Source organism: Copidosoma floridanum, unplaced genomic scaffold (genome assembly GCF_036245765.1).
Source record: "Copidosoma floridanum isolate Cflo_tuat_1 unplaced genomic scaffold, Cflo_Japanese_pri ptg000009l, whole genome shotgun sequence".
Lineage (NCBI taxonomy): Eukaryota > Metazoa > Arthropoda > Insecta > Hymenoptera > Encyrtidae > Copidosoma > Copidosoma floridanum.
The window spans coordinates 3,472,079-3,499,251 of record NW_028321886.1 but is presented as its reverse complement, the minus strand read 5'-3'; the positions used below and the strand labels follow the sequence as shown (position 1 = coordinate 3,499,251).

Sequence of the window (27,173 nt, the reverse complement as noted above, 5' to 3'; positions counted from 1 at the left end):
AGAACGGCTCCAATCATTTCCCACGGATAAAATGCAAAAATACTTTCTCGGTTATCGATTACCCCCTTTCCCATCCTCCTCCAAAGGGAGAGTACCCTACACTTCGGTTCCGGTAATTTCAAACTCGTTATCGGGAACGAAGATTATCGACTGGTCGTTGGATGGCGGTGACAGCGTCGAGGGAGTTTTCTTCGATTCCGCTTGTGAGCGCAATCACAGAGACAAAAAAAAAGGGGAGGTGTTTATTTTAAATAAGCTTCTTTTTCCCCCTTCAACCCTCGGCGTGCAATATTTAACGTACACGATGCAACGCCCATCACCGGTAAATCTGTTTCAAGTAGTATAACCAACGATTAGTCAGACGGGCTCGAGATTGAAGAATTTAAAACCGATTCCTCGCGCATTGCGAAATTAAATAAATCGAAACAAATCGAATCTCGACTTTTGGTACCGTAAAAGCCACACCACCCGATCGAATGAATCACCGGTGAACGACAAAAGCGATGAGAGAAAGAAAAAAGAAAGGCTTTGGTAGCAGTGGGACAGTACACCGTTCAGTTTCACGTATAGAAATCTCCATGAATTACGGCGACCCATGTATTAGCACACATTTGCGCTCTTTCGTTCAATTGCAGCCGCGAATCGGGAGGTTTATGGCGGTGTCTGCCTGCCAGCGATATGAATACACACCCATACCGCCCCCCCCCCTCTTTCTCTCTTCGACTCGCGTATGGACTGCGGCTGTATTTCGAGGACAATAGCGCGAGATGCGAGGGGCAAACATTTTTCTCTCCTCGATTCTATTATTGACGAGGAAAAATAATACCTACATGAAAAAAAAAAAAAAAAAAAAAAAAAAAAAATGTAACGTCAATATAATTGTAATAACGATGAAATACACACGTTGCAGGTGATACTGGTAAAGTGGAACGAGCCGTACCAGAAGCTGGCCTCGTGCGACAGTACGGGGGTGATATTCGTGTGGATAAAGTACGACGGGCGCTGGAGCATCGAGCTCATAAACGATCGAAACACGCCCGTAACCCACTTCTCCTGGTCGCACGATGGACGCATGGCGCTCATCTGCTACAAGGTGATTGTCTCTCTTTTTGGCCGACGGTTGCTCGGGCACAAATGTAATGGGAAACTGTCAGTCGGAGCGAGGACGGTGATTGACTTTTATGTATTTCCGAGGAGACAACGAAGGGAATGTACGGCACGATTGAAGGCCAAACGTCGAGTTTTGCACGCGGCCTCGCTTTGCTTATCAAGGACCTACTTTTCTTTCTTTTTTTTCCCTCATCCCCCATTTCTCGTTTCAGTTTTGACAAAAAAAAACTTTCGATGATCTTACTCGGTCACGCTATCACAGTGCCATAGACGTTCAATTACAATTAAATGTAGTACCGCATTGGCTATTCCGGAAAATTAAATTTACTCGGCATTGAACGTGGGAAGCAAAGGTCGACGCTCATGAATAATAACAATAATAACGCATTTCATATTTTTTCTTTGGCACTTGCTACACCAATGAATCCATAATAAGGACGGCTTCGTGCTGGTGGGCAGCGTGGCGGGCCAGCGTTACTGGTCGTCGATGCTCAACCACAAGGCGGTGATAACTTGCGGCATTTGGACCCCCGACGACCAGCAGGTCTACTTCGGCACGACGGCCGGACAGCTCATCGTCATGGACGTGCACGGAGCCATGGTCTCGGAGGTACAGCTCGGTGAGTTCATCCTTTTTTTTTTTTGCTTTTTTCATCCACACATTGTGGGCATTTATTCATAGGAAACGCGAAATGGGATTTTTTTTTCCTCACTCCTCCGTCCGAGTTGAGCTGCTGGGGTTTTCAACGCCACGGCCGAGCGAGCGTTCGGGGATTTCGAGGTGTAGCCGCGGAGATTTTTTTTTCCACCCAAGCATCCAGTCGATTATGGGCCTTGGGGAAAAAACGTTGGGTATATATATGCGTGTCGGGTTGACGCCCACGCGATCTCGGCCGCTACACCCCCTTACATTCGATCTTTCGCGTCTTGGGATCATGAATTCCATCCATACCGTTATTTCGCGTTCGTATTTAAAACAAGGGATAAACAACAAAGTCTTGAATTTATCGTTGTCGGCGATCGATGGCATCTCAAGGGGCAGAAGAAAAAAAAATGAAACAAAAAAGAAACGGGGAAATATTCATTCGACCTCGATTAAATCGACGCCAGGAGAGTTTATACATCGTACACAAATACGTACACGTAAGTGTATATCTGTAGAGGATCGATGAATATTCCACTTTGGCCTGTCGCGAATAACAATCAAGATGGGAGCGTTTTATTTCGCGCTCTTTTATGCAGACAGTCACGCTTTCGACCGATGTATACGAATATAATTTTTTGCGAGGGAATCGATCATCTTCCTGCTATGAATTATCTGTTAAAAAAAAAAAATTATCGGTTCTTTTTTTTTGTTTTGTCTCAACAGTAAAAAAAAAAAAAAAAAAAAAAATGAAGGGATGATGTCTGAGCGATGGCAACAAAGATAAAACGCTCTTCTTAGTATGATTATTGAACTGTGTGGTATACGTACCTATAAATTCTTCTTGTCTTGAATTTTTTTGAAGAGACAATTTGGTTTTCACGAGGAGACAAATGAGAGCTCTTGAAATCATCAAGCGCAATAATCAAAACGAAACAAACGAAAATCGGCTCGCAGGTGCTGGAGTGACGTCAATGGCGTGGTCCGCGGAAAAATTCAAGCTGGAGGAGGACGACGACGAGGACACCGTCGGCGCCAATGGTGGGGGTGGAGCGGAAGAGTACGACCGCGACGACGAGGATGACGACGAGGACGACAGCAACAGCCGCGGAAACGTCAACAACAACAACAACAGCAACAGTAGCGGAGGTGGTAGGGCGACGAGTTGCCGTCAGTACGTGCTGGCGGTGTGCCTGGCCGACGGGAACGTGGTGCTGTTGCGGTCCTTCGACGACGTCTCGCCCGTGACGATAAACACGGGCCTGAGGCCTCCGTTGCACGCCGAGTGGAGCAACTCGCGCAAGGTCTTGGCCATTGCGGGCATCGAAGCCAATGGCCAGCAGTCCCAGCCGCAATCACCGACGAGCCAACAGTCGCATTACTTTCACCACCACAACCACCACCATCACCACCACCACCACCACCACCATCAACACCATCAGAATAACAATTATTATTGCAACAACAACAACAACAATAGTAACGGCAATGGTTACGGGACCGGTGGCTACTGCTGCCAGACGGGCAATCTCGAGTACACGAATCTGCTCAAGTTTTACTCGGATACTGGGGCGCTGATCTACACCATTGTCATACCTTACACTCAGGTACAAAACAAAACAATCAACAAACCCTCGTCGTTCTCATTTTACGTTATACAGGTAGATGCTATGCGTTAGCTCGTGAGGAAATAATTGATTTGTATTACTGCACTCGTGATTTTACCCGGCAAGTTAATTAAATTTTGTTTGACAATTCGAAACAAAGGTTAAAACATTGATTATTGATGGGTTACCTTTCATTAATAATGAATTATTTAATTGTGTCACGAGTGGGTTTATCGTTTTTTGCTTTGGGAGTCGTTTAAATTAACGAATCTCGTGAAGCTTGTCGGCTCGGATTAATAACGCGCGTCGTGTGTCGTCATCAAAGGTTTGGTTTTTTTTTTTTTTTCCACCTTTCAGAGGTGAATCTGCAGCGAGTCGGCCGAGTTTTTAGCCGGAATAAAAGTATTAATAACTTTTTTTGCCTGTCGAGGTGGTTAAAAAAGAGATTAAGTTTGTTTTTTGACACGGTGTATAAAAGTTAACTCTTGAAACAATCGTCTAAAAAAAAAAAAAAAAAGTCAAAGCCCATAAATGGATGCGTAGAGAAACTTTTCACCTGTGATTCATGACAATTAGGAAAAAAAGAAAAATGCAGTACTATGTGTATACGTGTGTCTTTTTTCGACTTGAACTTGCACTCTAATGAATTAAATTCACTCAACAAGTGTATAAGCTTCTTCGATTGGACCGTGCATTTGCCGTGATTGCTCGAAAAATCAGCAGAAGCCGTAGTAGTTTACATTTTAGCGATTTATCCTTCAATTCGCTTAAAATGTGTTTCACTATACCTACTTTTAATTTTTAAGAAATGAAAAAGAAAAATTATGTTACGCAAAGCGTTGAAACATTGTGCTGAAAAAAAAAAAAAACAAACCATTTGTTTTTAAAATATTCAAGGAATAAATCGAACTGGTGTACCTGTGCACTTTTTTTTAAAACTTTGATTGGAGACCAAAGTAATAGCCCAAGAATTTGAATACAAAGTGCCGCAAATCATACGTATATATTCATGAACACTAAATTGCCCGCGAGCTCCCTTAATTCTGCGACACGGGAGATTATACGCTTTTACTTCTGGAATAATAATAATGATGATCATAGTAATTGTAATGATAATAAAAACAATAATAACACAAAACATTGATTTATTCTCTTTGGAGGTAAAGTAGTGAAATACGCGCGCAAATGTAAAAAAAAAAAAAAACGTCAGAGAACAATGGCGGTAAAAATCAAGCCACGATCCTGCAATTCATATATTTTAAAGAAAAAATCTAATAATGGAAAAAAGGGGGTGAGAAGAGATGATAATAGAACTGCTTCGGGGCACACGCGTATGAACGACGTGCAGCGCTTTGTGCCTCTTCCAGTGCCAATAACACGCGCGTCATCGGTACAGGATTAACCTTCCTCGCTCGCTTCTGATCCAATCAGCCCTACATAGGTATATATTGTATACGGGAACATATAAATCACGAGCGAGCCGTACATGATTGACGGAGTAAATCCTCGTGCAGGGTGATTTTTCCCATTTTTTCATGGCACAACGAGAAGCATAATGAATCTGTGTGTGCTCTTTTGTTCCATGACACGGCTGTCCGGCTGGTTCACAGAGTCCGGTGACCGCTATGACGTGGGGCCACAACGACCGACGGATTTTCGTGGCTACCGGGGCACAGGTTCACGCCGCTTGGGTATCCAGGTAATTTGAAGAGTACATGTTTGTCAATACATCATTGTTAACTTTTTTTTCTTTTTTTTCTTTTTTTCTTATGGAACGGGACGTACGTGTACCTTATATACATATCGATTGGAACACCCTTTTGTTTATATCTCATTTTTCAAGTTATCTCGACGCGTTATTTTAATTGCTTGATTTTCGACCTAAATCATACTCTTTTGTACAATTTGGGTGCCTTCGATACGTATTTCTACGCCAACGCGAATAACGACCCCAAAAAAAATGAAACGCTACAGCTCAACAGAAAAAAAAAAAAAAAAAAATCCAACGGTAGCTACATTAGCGCTAATGGCAAAATCACGTACCCAAGTGCGCGAGAGATCGGTCATACGGCATAAATCATCGTAAAGTAGTATATGGTATACAAATACCGATGAATAACGAGCCTGCATGTACATCGTACATACGTATGTATATTATGTATACTTATACTTGCGCGAGGGTGTGCAAGGCGCAACGATGCGTCACCTTTACCACCGACTCTCCGTAGGGAATAAAAAAATTTTTTACACGTGAACCCCCTCTCGCAACCCCTGTCAATAATACTAATTCTCACGAGGATTCGGGTCTAATGTTCTATAGTATTGTTGCACGACGTGTACGATACTTATATTCCTTTTAACGTGTAGGGGTGTTGGCTCGCTGCAGCTTCTCTCGAGGCTCGCCCTCAAGAACGCACTCGAGAAGGAGACGAGCGTCGCTCAACTGCCGCTCCCGCCTCGGCTGAAGAATCTCGTGGCTGGTCTCTTCGTTAACACCATACGGTAAGTCATCCTGGCCTATTTCCCCCCTCCCCTTTCTTTAATACCTCCCTTTTTGGTTTTTCTACATACAATACATAGTAACATGTAGGTGTAGAATTGAAGGTGCACGGAGGGGAGTTTTTTTGTCCCATGCTCTTGTATCCGCGTGAATAGAGTGGATCGATAGTGGCGACAGAGAGATGTGGTTTTTGATGAAGTGGATGGCTCGGGGAGATTTTAACGAAGGTCCTCTATAGGTGGTGAGGGATTATTATATACCATGCCTCTGTAGGTGTTTGTTTGTTTTTCTTTTTTTTTTTTTTCCTTAGTACAAAAACGAAGGGCGCACAGCGGAACGGGTGTTATTTCTCATTTGAATTTCGAAACGAGAACTGCGAGTTTTGCGACTCCTCTTAAAAACAGCTCGTTCAGTTGCAAGAAGAGAATTTAATTGGCTTTGTTTTCGGGAAAATAAGTGTCCGATAGTGGCGTTTATTGAATTTACCGCCCAATGATGCACCGTCTCGGTTGGTTCGTCGTAGCAAAAATTATACAAATGCTCGTAACTCCATTATACACAGGTGCGATTGAATCGGATATCCAATTATCTTTTGTCATGTTGCGTCATCATGATTCAATCAACGTTGCTTCAAGAGGAGTTGCAAGTGGGGGTATGTTTATCATCAGCAATTTTTTTTTTTTTTTTTTTTTTTTTTCACCCAGAAGGCTTCTCGACACGGTGCACCTACAAAAATAATCGATACACCTCATTAGCGATGCAGTTTTTGTTATGGATGCAAGAGAAGGCGGTTTAAAAAAAAAGGCAAGGCACCTTTTATCACTTATTTTGTGCGAAAAACCACGCGCGGGGCTGAGTATACAGTCACAGCTGGACCACCAGGAGAGAAAGAGAGATAAATTAAATGCGTAGGTACATGTATACGTACGGTGGGCCTGACGCGAGCGAGCGACCGAGTACACAGAGAGCAACCTGAGAGAAAAAAAAGGGAGAGAAGTAACGGAGGGGAAGATTCGGAGCGAGGGAGACGCTGAGGGGAAAAGAAAGATAATAAATATATGTATACGTATAGTCTCCGCAACGGAATTTCCACTTTCGAGCTGATGTACATTAAAGGTATACGATGTATACAGTACACCGCGTCTCGAGTCGTCGTGTGTACTTTGTAGAAAACTACAGACAAAAATATGTACATGTATATGCGCTTGCATGAGGGAGCTTTTGTCCGTCGAAATTCTATGACACGCTTTCTTATCGAAAAACCGATATGTACGTAATTTTCCGACGACCGGACATCTCCGTAGCTATATACTTACTCATACTCATGTACGGGAAAAAAAGGTGCACTCAAGTAGCCTCTAATTTCACGACCCTCTCGGAAAAAAAAGAGCGAGCGAGAAACTTGACTTGTGTACTTGCGTCCCAGTATTTTTAATCTACATTTTACACGAACCACCAAAGTAAATTATCCTCTCTCCTTCACTGGTTCTTTCTTCTCAGGAAAAAGCTTCTTCGTCCATGTACTTAAGCTCAGCTGGGTTCCCCGTGATTGAATTTTACAGGGCGTAGTTGAATGCCGATCGAGAGTAAAAGGGGCTTAATGAAGATGCAAAATATTTGGGGCTGCGTAAACTAGCCAGAGTATCGTCTACGAGTAGGTGGTAGCTGATGATATGCTTATACATAGTTTGCAGACTTGTTGAAAGTTTGGGGTGAATAAAAAAAAAAACAACTATTTTCACGAATGTGACTCTCGTGTGACGTTAACTTTCGAGACAAAGTTTCACAAGGGGTTTACGAGTTGCCACGTACCATCCATGCTCTTCAAACGTTTCGAGTGCCATATAAATTTTCAAGTGCCGCGACTATGCGATATTATGCTGCCTCGCTTGGACGGTCGCATTAAGCTCATTACGGTACACTGCATGAGCTCTCGTGCCCACAGGAATACGTGTAAAATAGGCTAATTACCTTCAAGTTGCAGGTATACATAAGTTAAGAGACACCAGCTTCCGCGTGTAATTAAGCTTCTTTTTTTTTTTTTTTTTTTTTTTCTTCACCTTGTTCTTTTCACCCACTGAGCAAACATCAGCTATTCGTATAGAGGCCCATCGAGAGCGCGAAATTTCAGCACCGCGCAAAACTAATACACTACTTTAATATCTTTCGAAACCCAGCTGTGTAAGCGTATTAAAACCTTATTTGGCTGGATGTGCGAAGTAAAAACGAATTAGGTACATGTGCATCAACAACAAGTTTGTACAAAGCCGCAGCCACAAGTTAGAATTGGATTATTCACTGATTACTGCGTACACGGGTCAAGCTCGTTTATCAACAAAATGATATTTAATTACGATACAAAGCCGTGCAATACCTACATGCCTTCATGATGATGATGCAATAATAATCCTCAGATGCTGCGTACCGGAACCACGCGAACTGCGGCGTTTCGTGTCGAGGCCACCGCCAATTGGAGGTCGGCTGCACTGCACGATGTTGCGCAATCCCGGCGAGCCACCCCACAGCTACACCCTCTACGTCGAGTACCTTGGCGGCCTCGTGCCGCTGCTCAAGGGACGACGTACCAGCAAGATCAGGCCAGAGTTCGTGATCTTCGATCCCGAGACTGGGCAACAACAGCTACAGCAGCCGCAAAACGGCGAGTCGACGACGACTACGAACGGTGGGGTCGGTGGTGCAGGTGCAGCCCAGACGACGACGACGACGGCTACGACGTTGCAATCGGATTGCAGGATGGCGGCGGCGTCGATGATGTTACCTTCTTGCAGCGACGACTCGGACGACAGTACAGTTGAGCTGTGCGGCGGATCGCCAAGGTTCAGGAGACGGAACCGCAGAAGGTGCCGCACGTCGTACGAGCGTAGCGCTAACAACGACGACGACGAGGCGAGCTACGTCGACACACTGCCCGAGGTGATGACCTGTTGTTGTTGTTGTTCTGTTTACTCTTAATTTGATGAACAATAATAAATTAGTGTCAAATTATAAATGATATTCGATGTACCAGAATGCGAGGCTCGTCGAGGTAACGTCCAACATATGGGGAACAAAGTTCAAGTTTCACGGCCTGGCAGACTCGGTGCCAGCGAATCTCGGGCGAGTCACGTACAGGCCGTCTCTTTTGCACCTACAGCCCCGACAGATGACCCTCGTAATTACCGAGCTCAGGGACGATCTACCAGCAGGTGAGAAATCCAGCCCTTTGATATGCCTGCAATGACGTACAGATCGATAATATAGTTGTTACATATTCATGAAATATGCGTGCATGATAATGTAAACACGTAGAATAATAATAATAATAATAATAATAATAATAATATAGTATTCATTGTAAAAATCGCTATAGTTATATCTAGACAACCGTCATCAGTATACTGCTCTGTTAATTAACGATGTGCCCTCAACGCAAAAGAGACGCTTAATCTTCTCATAGGTCCCGATCCGAGCTTCAACCCGAACCTCTTTTCGGAGGACGAGGAGGACGTGTTCTCGCAACAGGAGCCGACAGCAACTTTGGCATCGCGGCAGTACAACTTATCGTCGATACCTCACTGCGCGGCGCTGGATCTGCTCAGCCCTCAACAGCAGCAGCCACCGCCACCGATGATCGCCCCAATGACGCCTCTGTCCAAGCGCCGCGGCAGCGGTAGTCTTTCCGTCCGACCTAGAATTCCTGCTACCGCTGCTGCGTCGACCTCGTTACCACCGCCACCTCAGTACGAGTCACGGCCCGAGCTCTCCATCAACAACGACGAGGAGCCGTGGCTCGATCGAGGAGGCTCGTGCGTCGAGTATCTCGGCAACCATCGGCACCTCGGCTACGGCCCGCCAACTGCCGAGCATCACCCAAGTGGCTACTCCGGGGTCATACCTCCGGGTTACCAACACTATCACCCGCACCACCACAGGAGTGCCACGTACATGGCGGCCTCGCGATGCTGCGACGTGCCGGCACTCCAGTCGCCCAAGAACGCTGTCGCGCCAACCCAGACTCTCATTGCCACCTCTAGCCCCGGCGCCACAATAGTAAGTACCAAGTGTTACCACTTTGTGCGTGATTGCTCGAAAAACTAAAAAAAAAGCTTCCCCGTTGATTCTCAACAACGTTTGCGATTTGGAGGGTAGGCTAAATTTTGTCACTTGACAAAGTCAACAAGACTCGAATTTCTAAAAACAACTACTGTGATTCATAACACGGGATGGCAAATGAATGAGTATGCGATATCAATGCAGGGCGAATACACAAACAACGTGCAGAGGATGAAGACCGCGCTGGCTGATCAGCAGAGCGCTATAAGTGGCCTGTTGAAAAAGGACCTAGATCAGATCGGTGGCGCGACCGGTCGGCATTCCAATTTCCTCGGCGAGGACTGTTGCTCGTCGTTTCCAGGGACAGTGCCGAGCTCGTACGGCTACGCTAACGGCCTCGGCGAGCAGTACAACGGCCCCGGGTTCACAGCCAACGGAGCAGGTGTTTTGCTCCCCAAGAATGCCAACTTGACGACTCGACACAACCAAGAGGCCTCGGCGACAACGAGAACCGGACCAGCCAACGCTGGGCACAGCTCGCTCATGGAGGAGGAGGAACAGCGCAATGATGTGCCCGCTCTGAAAAATCAGTTCCAGGTGAGCAAGGCTGCAGGGAATATCACAAATATAATATTTAGCAACGAATGTATGAAATTGATGATGACGATACCCTCGTATAGTTCCAAGCGTCGCATCGTACGCCGACAGTGGTCAGCATAGGTCCAACTCAAGTGTCGGCCAACTCGATAGTCCGTAGTTGTAGCGTCGGCTACCTCGACCTCGTCGACGCCCAAATAGTCCCCTGCGAGGAAGCCATCAACATGTTGCGCAAGGACGCGCCCAACAAGCGACTGTTCCTCGTTTCCCGGAAACAAAAGAGGAGACGCCGCTGCGGCAAAGAGAACCACGGTTCGTTTGCATTTTCTGATGATTCGCGTGTATTGTAACAACGAGGAGGTTCACGAGTACATATTTATTTGTTAATCAGCACCGGTGGCCAAGGATGGCAGCGCAACGACATCCGCGGTGGTGGTTCACAGATCGACGCGTCCACGACTGAGCGACAGCGGCAAGTCCCGAAGTTTGGACTCGAGCGAGCTATTCCCGTCCGCGGAGCACATAATCGCTCTGCAACCCCGTCTGGCCGAGCTGCCCGCGGAGGAGGCTCTTGCCGTTGCGACCGTACCCAATACAGTGGCAACTAACGCGTTGGACCATTACAAAGACAACAACGACGCCGATGACGACGACGACGACGACGACGACGACGACGAAGATGGAACGGAGATCGAACAAAACGAAGCCAACGTGCGCAAAGAGGAGGCTGACGCGGCCGCGGTGGCTGCCGTCGACGCGAGCAGGAGATCCAGTAGGGGTGGCATCTGCAGGGAGCAGCTGCCGATCATCGAGAGGATCGCCAAACCGTCCTCGTTGTCGCCAATTCAGTAAGTCTGCGCGGTGTACAGGCTTTTTAAAAATTATATTGTGGTAAGAAAAAGAAGAATGTATTCGACGCGTACATTATCGTGTACCTATAGGGGATCGAGCGTGAGCACGTCCGTGGCGTCGTCGCTCGACGGATTGGCCTCGAGACTCGACGGACTGGCGGCAAAGCTCGGCGACTACGAGGATTGCCACTCTCTTCCACCGCCCTCGCCACGGCCGACTTCCAGGTAACGCTACACCTATTGGAGCACGTATTTTTACACCAGGTGTAAAATTTTTATTGTTTGTTGGTTTCTATCTCAGGCTGCCGAGGAGCTCTCCGAGCAGTCCCGCGCCCACGAAGAAGGGCAAGAGGCCAGCTTCCGCGTCGCCGATCCGAAGAAGGCTGCTCTCGAGTCCCCTGCTCGGTCGCAAGTCACGCAAGAACCGCAACGAGAGCTCCGACGAGGAAGGATTCGTGGACGACATCTCCAATTACCGCGACCTCGAGTCTTTCCAGAAAGCTCAGCTACGGCAAAAGGTAACATTTGCACTGAGGAAAAAAAAAAAATCACCGTCATATAAAATGGTAAAAATATAATCTGGTAGCTTTTTCCGATTGCTAGGGACTTTTTACCATTTTTACACTCATCTCTTCTCATTTAAACAGTAATTTTTATCGTTAATATAAGCACAACATACGGTAGAAATAACCGTCCGCAGCCATTGAATGGTAAAAATTTAGTTTGCCAAAAGTAAAAAATCCCTAAATACTACATTTACCATTTTTGCACAGTAATTTTTTACTATTCCTTTTTTTTTTTTTTTTTTTCCTTAACGTATCTATACATGTGTATTGATGTTGTCAGCTGAAGCAAAGAGGAGGCAGTTACCCGAGCGAGGCGATGCGACGTGAGATAATAATGCACAACAAGGCGCCAATGTGGAACGAGGCTAATCAGGTTTACCAGCTCGATTTCGGGGGCCGCGTCACCCAGGAGAGCGCCAAGAATTTTCAGATCGAATTTCGAGGCAATCAGGTATGTATTAATTACATGTTCAGAAGAGATGTGGTTGGTAGCGATTTTTGAGTATATTTCGGTCGATAATACAACCAGCTAGGGATATGAAGGAATTACTATTTATTATTTTTAAAACGAATCACACGATGGATTTTTTCGGGTATTATGTCTAAAACTCCCGGGGTTTCCTTGTGAGAAAATCCAGTCAACATCTGGTCTGCACAGTCGGTAAGGTTACCGACAGTTTATAAAAATCACACGTGCCTATATATCTTATTTGATTAATTTTCGAATAAGCGCTCAGGTTGACTCCACTCCGTACAACTCTTAAGTATCATACATAATTGTGTATTTGTATTCCGTGTACCAAACTGCTGACACAGATATTATATCTTTTTTCATATATTATATCTAGGTCGGGATATGTACCATATAACATGACATAAAAGTTCATATAACTATTACATCTCCATGGGAAATGCACATGTAGGTGTATTTTTTTTTATTCGATGGATGACCGAATTGTCAAAAATTATAATAAAGCGACTTTTAAGCTCGCACACCCGCAAATGGCAAATGGGACGATGATGTGAATATTTTTTTTTTTGTTTAAACGTATTTTGTAAAAAAAAAAAGTATGTATCAAAGATTTGTTATGAGCTGTCAAATATTTGACTGAAATTTTAATACGGACACGATAAATGATGAACCAAATCATTGTAATAAAATTGATACATTCACAATATTAGAAATTTAACAGTGAAAAAGATTTGAAGTAACGGAAAGAGGAAGATTTGTGTCGATTGAAAGTCATACATTGATATCTGTGTAGGTCATGCAGTTCGGAAGAATTCAAGGGAACGCTTACACGCTGGACTTTCAGTACCCATTCAGTGCTATTCAAGCGTTTGCCGTTGCCCTGGCGAGCGTCACGCAGAGACTCAAATAAATATACAAGGACAAGCATACAAGAAAGAACAGAAAGAAGATACCTATAAGCATTTGATCGCGCTCTAACAGGTAAAATGCGTGTTACGTGCCCGTGAACAATTTTTTTTTTTTTTTTTTTTATTGATGTAAGTGCATAAACAACAAATGACTATTACGTATTTTCGCGGATTTTATCGAGTATCAACTGTCGTAACAATTAAAATGAAGAAACGCTGGAGTGGCGATTCCAAAATGTTACTTGTTATACCTATATTGCGATTGTAAGATTTTATGTAGATGTAGGCGATTCAGTGCAATCTTTATCCACGCAGTTGACGTAATACTTGTTACATGCGTATGATTTTTTCTTTTTTTTGCCCGAAAAGTTAGATGAAAATGAGGAATTTTTCGTTGTGTACATTGAGGCATAAGTACACTTTATAATAATGCATTTTTGCAACTTGTTTTCAATTAAGTGAGAAATGAAATTAAAGTATTTTTGTCAGGGTCTTTTTTTGCTGACAAAACAGTTATACAAGCATATAAAAGTACTGTCTTAGTGTTATAATAGATATGACGGTTGGTCCAAATTATTAAAAATCAGATAGTGTAACGAACACTACTTATTTTTGTACATCATCATAAATGTTTATGGTAATCATCGAAACAAATTCTTTTTTTTTTTTTTTTCGTACAATACGATAAAAGAAATTAGAATTGTCGAAATGAAAACCTAAGTTGTTCAATATGCCACGGATGTACATGTATTGTAATGGAAATTGTGTAACCACTTGAAACCACGAGAGACAAGTTTAAAAGCCACGAAATGGGACAATGACTCGCGTTGTGTTTCGTATAGGTATACAATACGCAACAAACAATGCAGTTTAAAAAAAAATAATAATAATAATAATAATAATAATAATTACTGGAACTTCTTCATTTACAGGAGCTTTTAACCGTCCAAGATGCTTTGATTCAAACTATCTTACCCTATATATATGAGTAACTCATCGGTTCGAGCGTATTTATAAATGGCGCGAAGAGGCGTCAAGCGAAATGACAAAAATACGATAAGATGTACCAATTGTATAGTTTGTTATCCCTTGCATATTGTAAGCTTAGCTAGTCATTATCCAATTGATATCTTATACTTTAATAGGAAATGATTTTTCGTACGACGTGTATGAGATATTAGTGTTGTATTGGATAAAAAAGAAGGCCATCAAGTAATAATTGTAAAAGAAAACAAAAAGAAAAAACAATGTACAATTCACTCGCAGATACGCGTGAATATATTTGTGACGCTTTTTTCCTAATGGTGCAATCGGTATATATTTATAGTACATAAATGTAACTATGATAGTGTAGGCCTGCGCTCGTTATTTTGTACGTGTACATAAAAAAACTTATTGGGGACAAAATCGCGATATGAAATGAGAATGAGTAGTTGAAAAGACAAACATAAATAGTAAAAAAATTGCGCTTGAGTGCGAGATGTGCTTTTAAATTGTGATTGTTCGATGACACCCCTTACCCCATGTATTAGACGTTCCTTCAAGTTGCACGCGAAAATTGTTATCTTCGTATTTAATTATTGCTTCGTAAAATTGTGCTTGTAACTTTAGGATTTGATGAATTTGTATCGTTTTTGTCGTACGCACGATGACATGTACATAATATGTACGTCATTTATGGCTCTCTAATTCTATTTCTATATTATACTTTTTGTGTAAGTATTAGGTATATAAGTATGCATACGTAAACTGGTTTGTTGATTTCGTGTTTGATATCTCAATTGAAAACTTTTTATAGTTGCAATAACTTACGTTTAATGTGTACCTGGATGATAAATCAATACATACTTTTACCTCAAACGGGTACTTCAGAATTTTTGGAGTAAAAAATCCAGTCGATGCGCCAATCGTCAAATAATAAATTCACGTGTTACGAAAGTCAAAACACGCGTTGGACGAGCTTTTGACTTTCGGAAAAAACACAAAACCGCAAGTAAAATTTGAGGCTGCATTGTATGTATATAACAGGTATTGAATTCACACCCCAATGAATTGAGAGCGTTTTTTAACAACCTTATTTTGCAAGCGTTTGAGCAAATAAAAAATCATGACTTTGCCTGTACTCAACCATATGCTTTGATATCGTGTACACTTACAAACCCTTAAATATTATATATAAAAGCAATCGTGCAATACGTCCGTTATATCATTGTGCTTAAGAGCAAAATTATTGTCTTTGGTATGACTAACTCACGACATAATACATTTTTTATTTCATTTCTAAGGTTATGAGGCTCTTTTACCGTCAAGCTTGAATCAGATGGCGCCAGGGCACGTCGCGGCTGTCATGGCCGTCTCACTCACACAACATTACTTTTCAGTGTTGTATGTACATAGGAAATTAAAGTGTAGTGGTGAAGCGCAATATTTGAAATTTTGAAATGAATAAGGAAGACAAGAAAAAATATTATGGGAGCTTAAAAGTTTCCGAATTGAAAGAGCTTTTAAAAGAGAAGGAGCAAGAGTCAGTGAAAGAAAAGCAGAACTCGTGGACAGGTAAGCCATGACTTGGGAGCGGCAAAAATGTTGGTCTCCCAATTGCTTCGAGCCACTTTTTTTATCACACAATCAGAAGAAAATTTAAATTTCACTTTCTTATCGCAGGATATTACACTGCACTTCATTTTTCCTACTATCTTTAAACGTAAATGCAAACAAAAATTGTCTGCAAACAACAGCAATCATTTACAAAGGTTATGTCTTCTGCTTTGCTCATTACACAGATAGGCTCACGGACACAATACACAACTGTAAATTTAACAGTGTGTAAGTATGACAGCCGCGACGTGCCCTGGCGCCATCTGATTCAAGCTTGACGGTAAAAGAGCCTCATTGTTTCGAAACCTTGGTTTTGTGCAATAAAACTCGTTGCTTGACGACTCAAGTTGGTCCATGGAATAATAATTTAATAGCATTGTTCGAGTAAAGATACGTGCAAACGAAATGAGTAATTTTTTCACGACTGAATAGCGTATACGTATGAAAATAATATGCTGTATTGTAACTATTGTAAGTACAGGTATTTATACGTAAAAAAAAAAAGAGGTACGACATGTGCAAGTGTTACATGACATGTACACTATGTAACGCGCATAAATATGTGCGGAGACTTTAATCACAAGTTCTTAATAACCGATCGTACTGCTATAATATAATATATTTATTCACGCGAAGGCATACTGTTACATATTTTTAGTTTTTGCTGCCAAAGAAAAAATAAGTTATATTAGATAATTAATAACTGTGCAATACACCTTTTGTTACCAAGTATGCATTCAAACGAACGTTAAATAAATATTTGTAAATAAATTACTGAAAAAAAAAAAAAATTTATCTGTATTTTATCAGAACATCACCAAGTTGGATATTACTGCAGTCATAAGATTGGTGTTTCCTGTGCAACCTATACTCGGGGTCGTTAAATCCATTATTGCGTTCATTCACATTGGTTGTCTGCAAGTCCGGTGGACAATTAATTTACTCGATTTAATTAACCCTAAATTAATTTGTTTTCAATAGGCAATTAGGTGTCTGATTTGTGATGAAATAATAATGGGTAACTAAATAATATCTTATAGTTACAAAAATACTTTCAAAACTATTTTTCTTACTTCGGGCGTCTTTGAGGGTCGGATGTGCCCTCGGTAGGAAAATTAGGGTTTGCCCCTGGTGCGCATCCAACTAGGGCAAGCACAAGAAGTTCTTTGGATCTGGTGCTTGCCTCGGCGACACGCGCCACCAGGTACGAAAACTACCATTTCTTAATATTTTACCGAAAATCTTGATTTAAATTTTACATATGGGTAAACAAGTTAATGAATAAAATATTTCAGTTTCGAATGATTATTCTCTACCAGTTCGTTAATAGAATCTCTAAGAGTTCTTGGCAAATGTCATGTGGTCAGGATAAACCTATTTTGATTTTCACAGCTCTGCATAACCACTTTGTTCGAGTACCTGTACCTGATAGTTTTGCCGTATTTAACAATTTAAAAGCTTCTATTTAATATGGTGCGATTCTTACCGTCTCAAATAACTGTACTTAGGCATTCTAGTATCTCTAAAGTCATTAATTTTAAAGCCAATAATGTAACACCCAAACAAGACAGTATATATAACCTTTTTAATGTTACATCAGTGACCTTACCGACAATACCGACTGGTGCCGGTTATTTTCTACAAAACGAAACCCTCTGGAGTTTTAAACATAGAAAAACATTCATAACGCGCCTGAAAAAAATCAGATGAGTTTGTACATCTAGGGTGTAGTCAAAAAGAAATATTAATAATAGTATATTTCCACAGTAGCGATTTTTTTTTGGGATACAATTATTACAAAAATATTCAGCACCTACGGATAGAACATATAAAAATCTCTTCTACTGATTTTATACTCTAAAAGGGAAAACAGCTAGGTACAATCCTATCTGGATACACAAGAACCTAATAAACCTTATATTCCTATATAGTCTAGAATTGAAAGGTTTTTACGTGGACACACATACGTAGGTAAGTACTGCACTTAATTCTCTAACGATTTACATTTGAGCTGTAATTAACTTTTCAGAAATAATGGGTGCAAAAATTATTGGGGCTATTTGTTGACATGTGTAAAAAAAAAAGGAAATGTTAATTTAAAAGTTTGAAATTTCTATCACAAGTAAAAAATTGTTGAAAAAATTAAATTAGGATAAAATTTCTCCACATTTCTCGTAACGCTACTTAAATACTAAGAAAAAAAATGGTGGTATGGATTTTTATAGGTGTTAATTTTGTGATAATTTCAATTACGTATAAATAAATATTACTAACAGTAAATAATTCAGCATTGACATCGTATTCTTAGGACTATGTAAAACTTGATTTCCATTCAAAATGTATATAAAACTGGATAACAGAAATAAATCAAAGAAATGTTAGATGGGACATGCTATCTAAACAGTAAGTTGCATGGTGAAACAAAAATTTTTTGTATGCGCAAAAAAAATTACATAAAAAAATAGTTACTTTGTAAATAAAAATGTTTCAGGAACTACAACTGCACTGAAAATATTAAAAAACGAAATAGTTAGTTCAATTAAAAGTAAGTCACTCCTGGTTTATACAACGACTGAAAGTATAAATTATAAAAAACAGAGAATATATATGTGTACAATCATTTTATAGAGATACTAGTTTTTGTACTTGCCTCACTGCTGCTGTCATTCAGTCGTTGAAGGCAGCATGCACAAACTTCAGTGGCAAACCTTGCAATCTGCAATTTGAAGTCGGCTGGCAGCGCAAGCACACAGCTCATCGCGTTGTGGATGTATCAATTAATGAATTCGTTAAAGAATCATCGATTGCCACAATTTCATCGCTTTCGTTTTAAAACAGTGTTTAAAAACGCATATTCGAAGGTTCTCATAAAAATGAGTCCGACGATGGCGCGAGCATTGCTCAGCGCAACGATGAAACACGCAAACTGCGCTGGAGAAGCGCAGAACGACGAGCTGGACGCGCGCGAGATTTGCGCAAGATTTGCAGCAGTTGTGGTACGCAGACATCGTGATGACACTGCGTCAACGGTGTGCAAATACCAAATGTTGAGGAGTCGTGCATACAGTATGCACAAAATTGTGAAGTGTCGGTACTGTGATGGCCCTGTTAATTTCCGAAAGGCTTGCCAAACACGTCGTGGTTGAGCAAAGTTGAAGATGACACCGTAGTAATGATACCAAAGTTGTCTTGAAGAAGTTGTTACCTATAAGGTAAGGCATATCTGTTAGTGGGAATTCGATAAAATAATTTCTTTGAATGACAAATTCATAATTCTTAATGATTAATACTTTGTACTCATTCCTTTTGTTTAGGATGGTTATAGTTTCAATTAGATAGAGCAAAAATATTTTATTTCTAAGTCTTAAAATTAACACCGACTTCTCCAGCTTAACATATTAGCCCCAGCTTTTTATCAAAATATTGGTGTAAAATTAAGTGCTTCTCCAACTTCGTCAACCAAAAGTCATTCCTTCAAAAAGAATTACACTCACCTTCTGGTATTATGTTTGATAACTTTGTAAAAAAGTTTTTTTATGTTAAGACAACGTTTGCCTATTTCAGGATGTCTATCATACGTGATAGCGTTGATGGTCCTCTGAAGTCTAAGATTTTCGTTGGTTCAAAACGAAATCTGAAGTCCAGCGCAGTAAATCATAGCAAGTGCTACTTACTCACTCATTTGCCTTATTCGTTTATTGTCTACTCATTAACTATAAGTACCTGTAAAAGAAAAGAATAGTTGAGACAAAAAAACTGAGATGGTATTTTTTTTTAGTTACAAATTACCAATAACACCTTCAAGTAGAAAATTCTGCACCTTCAAGGAAGGGCCATGTCGTTTTTTCTTATATCTTTTAAATCTGCGGTTAGGTCAATTCATAAGGACTGTAACGACAATTTTAATGGAGTGATCAAGTTGAAAACAGTGCAGTGTACGATGTTGACGTAAGTGTTCCAAAAATTTTAGCTTCAATATTATAAAATTAAGTTTTATCAAGGATTGAAACCATAGAAGAAAATCCATTAAAAAATAAAATCAATAACTTATAACAATATAATTACCATACAATTCTATGTGAATGAGAATGATTTCATGACGTAACAATGTTTGGAGTAAAAAATAAGTGTGTAAATTCACAACCAACAAGTTAATTATGGAATTTAAAGTTTTGTAGAATGGATGTTGTTTATGGTTAGTGCAATCAATGATGTAACATAATAAAAAAAATTTTTTTAAATAAAATAATAATAATCACACATTAAATCAACTGTAAAAACAGTCAATAAAATTTTTTACTTAGTATTATCAATGTTAGTATTTGTTACTATTGAACAAAAAAAGTTACTATTTCATGAAAAGATGCATTATTTCACATTAAGTTCACTGTACTTTTTTAAAAAGACAAAATATGTGTGATTAGCGAAAAATATGAAAATTTATTTTTACAATCATGATTGTGTTCTATACATTAGCTAATTAATTTTACAAACTTACAATCCTCGAGTTATCATGAACTCATTTTTATTATGAATGCAATATTTAGAGTTTTTATGAAAAATCGGTAGTTGGAAATGAACAACAATATTTTCAATTATAATCAAGTGCTTGCATGGATATAGAGCAAATTGGTTTTGTTAACGTTAGCAAATTTGTCAACATAAAACTTTGTACAATAAAAACTCAACGTCACTGCATCGTCACAATGTAACTGCAATGAAAACACCATGTAAATATACTAGTGAAACTCATTTTAAGTCAGTGTAAATTATAGAATAATAATTAAGAAAAACCCTGTAAATGTTATCTCTGGTTTACCTTTACTATTGGTTTAAATGACAACGCAAAATATCTTTATACCGATTTTTCGCCCATACTCTCACATGATTCACATTTATGCGCGTAAATTATCTTTTACTAAAAATTAATGTATAATTCTTGATACCTCATGGTTAAAGTGTGTTGAGATCTTATTTTTGTGAAAATTAAAAAAAAAAAAAACTTCAAGGAAAGCTTTTGCAATAAGTTATACATTGATTCCTCTTCTTTGCATTGTATTAAAAAATAATTTACACGTTTGACAGAATCGAAATTGTTTTGAACGACAGACTCAAGTCTGTTACATTTTGTGTATCTACTAATATTGTTAATCAAGATTTTGAAACAAACGCATACCAATAATCATTAGAACTTATTTCAGAATAAGTTCACGTGGGACTAATAAACACATAAAAATCGAAAAACGATTTTTAGAAAATTCTTTTTATTTCTAAAAGATTACCAGAAATTTTTTGCTGAAATGCAAGTCCACTAGACAGAGTATTACTAATTTCGTATTAAAAAAAAAAAAAAAATCTTTTTAATTAAATAGATTAATGAAAAAAAAATTCATTGATAAAAATTGGTAAAAATTTGTACAAAACCTTGCTCAACGTTTAGCAAAACATACAAAATTGGAATGAGCAACACAATATTTTATACAAGTTGTTTTTGACCTTGTATTAAACATGATTATAAATCCCTAATTTCTTTGAAAAATCTAACACAAATTAGGAAATCATTAAATGTTCTTGAAACTTGAATCACATTTCAATTTTACAAGAATGAATAACATTTTAATTTTATCAAAAGACACTTTAAAGATAAAATTGAATGTCAACTAGATCTCACCTTAATTCATGCAATTTAATTTCCTGAATTTGTTGCAAATTTTTAATAAAAATAGTTCAACAATTGTTATTTAATAGCTATCTGGTGACAGGAAATTTTTTTTGTTCCCTTTTAGTGTAAAAAATTGTGAAACCAGACTGGACGTTTTTAAAAATTGGCAATAAATGTATTTTAAGTGCATGCAACATTATGTTCTTGGAAGAATTTCAATCGTTTATTTGCAAGATTGTATTCTTTACTAAGCAGTACACAACTTTCGTTCTATTGTTCTGATAAATGATTGATAAAAATAGAAAACGCATCAAAAATCTAAGTGCATTATTGATAAAATTTTTCCAAGATCATGTATTTTTTTTTTATATATATAATTCAAGTTAAAAGAGCGTGAAGTAGTTTTTTGAAAATCTGTTGATTTGTTTTTGTACAATTCGCTGTAGGTACCTTGTACGTACACTCATTCACACATCATAAAACTGTTTAAGTCCCTTTAGTTCTCAGTATTTTTTTTTATCATTTGCTAACATTTGTATTTTCGGTTTCAACGACTCATGGGAAATAATTTGAAAATTTTAATAAACGTCTATAAGTTGCAAATTGAAATCTACCCAGACAAGAGATTTAGGGTTAATCTAAAAAAATTTTCGTTATAGTACTGACTCTACGTTTGCATATAGGACAACGATTGCCATTTGACATGCAGACCTTTTTTGCACACTTGTAGCAGCAGCACTGATGTCCAGTCTTGCCATGATTAAAGACGCTATCCCTCTTATTTTCGAAGCAGGTTATGCACAGCATCGACGTTGCAGAGCCTTTCTTCTCTAGCTTTTGCAGTCGCTTTAGCAAAGATCTTATCGTAATCTCTGCACCCTCCTCCTCTTCATCATTTTGTTTTTCGGTGGTAGCCTGTAGCAGAAAAAAATTATTTTATTTTTAACATATTTCATTATTTATTATACCAAAGGTATTTTCAAGTAAATTTTACTAATGTGAAGCTTTTTCTACGAATTTTAGAAAAATCTTCTGTTACAACTGAATAAAGAATGTATGACGCAATATTTAAATATTATGAGCAGTTCGAGTAAATTATCAAGTGCCTCTAAAATAATGTTTATAACTAATTTATAAAATAAAAAGTTGTTACGTAAAAACATACACTATCTTGCGAGGACGAGTGTTCATCCTTTGATAGTACACCAGAGTCGACTTCGTCAGTTATCTCTTGACTAGATGTCGTTCTGGTCAGATTAGTGGTGCTCAGAAACTCGCTGTTCTGAGAGACACATAGCGTTGGTTCGCTTATCTGCGATTCCAATGTCGACTTCTCACAGTTTTGGGATATGAAGATCAATGGTTCACTGTTTTGAGAGAGAAGCGCACTATTTTCTTGGGGTAACTCTAAGGTGGTCAACACTTCGCTGGCCTTCTGATCGGACGCAGAGGACATATCACCGCTGTTCCGAAGTGACAACTCTTGACCTGACGTTATTGCTGCGTCTATGTCGCCCTGGCTCGAAAGAGTTCCCAGGTCCATTTCCGAGAGGTCCTGTGAATTCGATATTGCCGTCGTCGTTGATTCTACCTCGCACTGACTTGAAACTATTCCAGAGTCTACTTCCGAAAAGTCCTGTGAACTCGGTATTACCGTTACCGTATTCGTCGTCGTCGTTATTCTGTCCGATTTTTTACTGGATTTACTTGTTGATCGGGGTTTCCTCCTTGGCCGTGGAAAATACGTTTTTCTCTCCTAATACATCGAAACAATCAGCTAATTAAACTTAATTTTAAATTTAATAAAAGCGATATTTCGCGGAATTTTTTTATTTAGGAGCAGATAGTTTAAAAGCTTTTGTTGATAAACAAGACGCGTTATGACGCGTCTCTGCTTGCTGTTAAGTCAAAGTGTTGCCTATACGGGTTGTCGCGTATAGCTTTGTTCTTTGAGACAAGTCTAAACGTGTTTCTGGGCAAAGAAATTCGTGTGACGCGCGCAGCTGTGCGTTTGGGCGTATATGCATGGAGAGATTGGAGAGATGACTCATTACTTGCATTCAGCGCTCGTTTGAAAGTATATACCATATAGTGAAAAATGATCATCCGTTAAGTTATCCGAACCCTTATTTACCGACTTCTAGTGCACCATGAAGTTTTTTCCCAAAAAATATTAGATGTTTCATACACACAATAAAATTTGTTTCAATAACAAAAGTATTAAAAGAGTAATTTTTTAAATAAAAAAGCGTCATTAATTAGTTATTCAATCAAACCGATTAGATGAATTAAGCCTTGGTACTCATTTTACACATTATGAAAAAGTTTAAACGATTTTTATCATTCAAAGTAGAGCTTAATAGATTTTTGTTAATAATAATTGTAGAGATATCATACCTGAAAACATTTCCAACAATACTGATACAAAGAATTATTATTTGGATTTTTGCATTGCACACAAATCTTAAAAGCTGAAACTCTTGCTTCGTCGTCTGTAGAACATCTCGAAACATCACTGTCATCAGCCATACCATCCGAGTCACAGAAAGTTATGAATTCCACAGCCACAATATTCTGAAATGAAAAATTTGATTAACGTACATACAGATGCATCCAATTGGTAATTTTATTAGTTCATCAAACTGTTATGAATTGAAACATACCTCTGGTTCCGATGAAGATGACAGGCTGTTGTATAGATTATTACTATCAGAGGACGAATGTATTTCATACTCTAGGAGTGGAATATCGCGTTCCTCAAAGTCGCTTTCACTCACCCATGTATGTGTTGAAGTATCCGAGGTATCTCGTGCAAACTCTGCATTAAATTTCGGACAAATTATCAAAATGGTTAAAAAACCGCAAAAGCAGATAACAGGATAAACAATTAGTGTTGCGGAAGAGTGTGAATTGTTATTACCAGTCTCGTATCCCTGTGCAGTATAGATGGACTCATCATCCTCACTGCTTGGCTCAGACTCCTCCTCCAGAGTAAAGTACCACGAGTACCTCGATCTCTTGCGGTCAGTTTGAAGCTCACGTTCTGTATATTCTATTAAAAAAAAAAAAAAAATGTTGCATACGTGAATTTAAGTGCAGAATACGTAATAATGCTAGGGCTCGTGTCAAGCAATCAGCTGCACACAAAACTCAAACGGTCGTTCTTTAGTTCGTATTCTTTTTTTGAATGTGATAAAAATAATACAAGCACACATGATTTATTATACAATCGTGTAATATTTAGCAGAAGTAATATTACAAAAAGAAGAGAAAAAAAACAAAGCTTACCATCGTCTGATGCCTTTCGTTTGTTGAAGCCACCTTGATTAAGTGTACCTGTAAATAGCACACGACTCCGGTTAGCATTCCTATTATCCTCCTCCTCCGTACAATTCCTCATCCTTTTATCGTTGGACACGCACACACACACATACACCGCGCACACTCTTATACAAATGTCTCGTTCGTGTGTCTCTCCTCTTTTTCTTCTCTTCTCTCGGCTCTTTCTCTTTTTCTGCAGCAGCTTATACCTATAGAGAGGAACAGCAACTTCGGTCATGCATGCACCGGATGAAACCGATGAACAAGCTATGAACTCCGCAGGAGCGCGTGCTTTCGATAAAATTTTGTTCGCTGCTTTGCTGCCAACTGGCATAATTTCGTTGTTGGCTATACGTACATGATCGTGCACACATTAGCATAAGCGGAGACATGTCGCGACAAGCTCTTCGAGTGGCTTAATTTTTCTTGCTATCTATATATATCTCGAGCGCATTCATTCACACGGACGTAACGTAACTATGTGATGTAGGTATCATCATGTATTAAAAAATGCGCCGACCACATGATCATCCCGATTTTGTTCTGATGCACACACGAATATAATAAGCGTACTAATCTTTCTCGTATTTAAAGCTTCAAGAAGAGAATTTTCGCTTTACAGAATTTTACAAGGAGAGATGCATGAAAGAGTCATAATATGAGCAAGAACAATATACTAATGTCCATACCTGCGGGTGCTGCACTGATGGCGACGTTCATACTTAATGTGAACCCCCGAAAAGTCTTGCCGATGACTACGTTGACGAGTTTCACTTTAATACGACGTACCTACGTTTTACGTATGAGGCGTATAAATATACACCCACGGTCGTGTATAAATGCGTATATGTGGCAAATATATTCCGGTGCACGGCGAAACTCCCGAATGTCTGAACTCCAAGTTTTATTTAATACAATTGTTGGTATGGAATTAATAAATGGGTGTGCGAATAATTGTTACGTTGCCTAACTACTTAGTGATTTACTTGTACTTGATTTCATAAAGTTTGACTAGAACAAGAAAAAAATAAAAGTAAGCAATATGTACAAAGCGCGCGCGTGTATCGAGCCAACCAAGCCGAAAACGCTGCAGTCACATTAAAATTTATATCTATATACGTCGCACTTATTCGTCGTTGTCGCGCGCGCGAGGCTATATTATACACGTTGTTACGGGGCCACCTTTTCTTGAGGTCAGAAGAGGAGGGGGAGAAAAAACTTTAATGGTCCGAAAGGGAGTTCCTTTTCTTCCTTCGCTAAAACACCCCAAGGACGCGCGTAGTACGCTACATTAGTAGGTATAGTATACTACGTACTACGTGTAGTAGTAAAGTAGTAAATAGTAATAGTATAGTATGGTTATTGGTTATATATAGTTATATTATACATAGAGTAACGTCGATACTTTATTGGTACTCTTGGTTGGTAGGTAGTATATGTAAGAATGTGTAAATGGGTATTTCCACGGTAAAATTCCACCACTAACCAATCCCCTTGCAGGCTTGCATGTACTGTACGTGACCATTGACCATACACTAGAACGACACTACATAATCTGTGCGCTAGTGCATTTTAGGATCAGCGCCATCTAGCGTTTCGGATTTCGCGGACTTATACACCGGCAGTACCCTTAACCGGCCGCAATCGTCACCAGCAAGTAATAGTGGGTTGCGCTCTACGTTACCATCACGTCGGTAAGTCAACTACGTTGAGTTAACTGCACTCTATTCTCTATTCCGTAATTTGGCTAGTTAAAATAGCAGACGACAGTCAACAGCGATGAAATATTCACTTTTTTTTCGACTTTCACGTCGTCTGCTGTTTTAACTGGCCAGATTACGGAATATAGCGCCAGTTTAATTCAAGGTAGTTGACTTACCGACCTGACGGTAACACAGAACGCAACCTTAAATTACTTGCTGGTGACGATTGCGGAAAACACCCTTGAGCGGCGTTACCACCACGACCTACGTAACTTTACAGCCTCTGATTTTATCATACTGATAAAGAGAGCACGGTGTAAGATGTACGTGAAGTTATGTGTAGTAATTAAAGAAATTACTAGCACAGACAATGTTTACATTTCATTTTATCTGTACAAAATTAGTTGCGGCTGGATTATAATTGATTAAATGGCTCTAATATAAGAAGTAATGGATATTTGGATCAGCGCCATCTAGCGTTGCGAATTTCTGAACTAAAAAGTGGCCCTAAACTTTTGAACCAGAGCTTTAGCGCGTAGAGCCATTTAGTCAGTTATAAACCAGCCGCAACTCATGATGAAG

The 27,173-nt window shown here is 39.5% G+C and overlaps 2 protein-coding genes across 6 annotated transcripts in view; one reads left to right on the top strand and one right to left on the bottom strand.

The window, feature by feature from the left end:
- The window catches only part of Tusp (WD40 superfamily protein Tusp), a 28,381-nt gene extending 14,983 nt beyond the window's left edge, over positions 1-13,398 (top strand). The window contains exons 3-18 of the mRNA XM_089589852.1: positions 911-1,093; positions 1,547-1,730; positions 2,711-3,097; positions 3,224-3,360; positions 4,971-5,059; positions 5,728-5,862; positions 8,275-8,794; positions 8,889-9,066; positions 9,318-9,910; positions 10,118-10,510; positions 10,594-10,822; positions 10,902-11,358; positions 11,452-11,586; positions 11,663-11,879; positions 12,208-12,378; positions 13,193-13,398. Of these exons, the coding sequence (XP_089445978.1) occupies positions 911-1,093; positions 1,547-1,730; positions 2,711-3,097; positions 3,224-3,360; positions 4,971-5,059; positions 5,728-5,862; positions 8,275-8,794; positions 8,889-9,066; positions 9,318-9,910; positions 10,118-10,510; positions 10,594-10,822; positions 10,902-11,358; positions 11,452-11,586; positions 11,663-11,879; positions 12,208-12,378; positions 13,193-13,309 (4,125 nt within the window). The 3' untranslated portion in view covers positions 13,310-13,398. The remainder of the gene's footprint in view (positions 1-910; positions 1,094-1,546; positions 1,731-2,710; positions 3,098-3,223; positions 3,361-4,970; positions 5,060-5,727; positions 5,863-8,274; positions 8,795-8,888; positions 9,067-9,317; positions 9,911-10,117; positions 10,511-10,593; positions 10,823-10,901; positions 11,359-11,451; positions 11,587-11,662; positions 11,880-12,207; positions 12,379-13,192) is intronic.
- Positions 8,236-26,182, bottom strand: LOC106643273 (uncharacterized). 5 transcript variants are annotated; one of them, XR_016292882.1, is made up of 11 exons: positions 25,578-26,182; positions 24,856-24,903; positions 24,488-24,619; positions 24,231-24,385; positions 23,965-24,141; positions 22,733-23,323; positions 22,279-22,482; positions 19,400-19,628; positions 18,556-19,110; positions 8,886-9,092; positions 8,236-8,802 (listed from the first exon to the last, which is right to left on the bottom strand). XR_016292882.1 is itself a non-coding variant. In XM_089589855.1 (8 exons), the coding sequence occupies exons 1-8, from the start codon at positions 25,606-25,608 to the stop codon at positions 19,608-19,610; spliced, it is 1,359 nt and encodes a 452-aa protein (XP_089445981.1). In that variant the 5' UTR covers positions 25,609-26,182; the 3' UTR covers positions 19,398-19,607. The 5 variants fall into 5 exon arrangements, 4 of the variants coding, with proteins under 4 accessions (XP_089445981.1, XP_089445982.1, XP_089445979.1 ...); XM_089589855.1 differs by lacking the exons at positions 8,236-8,802; positions 8,886-9,092; positions 18,556-19,110 and having other exon boundaries at positions 19,398-19,628; XM_089589856.1 differs by lacking the exons at positions 8,236-8,802; positions 8,886-9,092; positions 18,556-19,110; positions 19,400-19,628 and adding an exon at positions 19,746-19,793.
- Positions 26,183-27,173: the final 991 nt, after the last annotated feature.

What these genes read in the sequence shown, in the direction of transcription:
- LOC106643273 (XM_089589853.1), bottom strand. Translation starts at nt 25,608, where the DNA reads ATGAACGTCGCCATCAGTGCAGCACCCGCAG. An exon ending in TGCACAGGGATACGAGACTG is followed by an intron (nt 24,386 to 24,487) that starts GTAATAACAATT and finishes AATTTAATGCAG; the next exon opens with AGTTTGCACGAGATACCTCG. An exon ending in ACTCGTCCTCGCAAGATAGT is followed by an intron (nt 22,483 to 22,732) that starts GTATGTTTTTAC and finishes TTTCTGCTACAG; the next exon opens with GCTACCACCGAAAAACAAAA.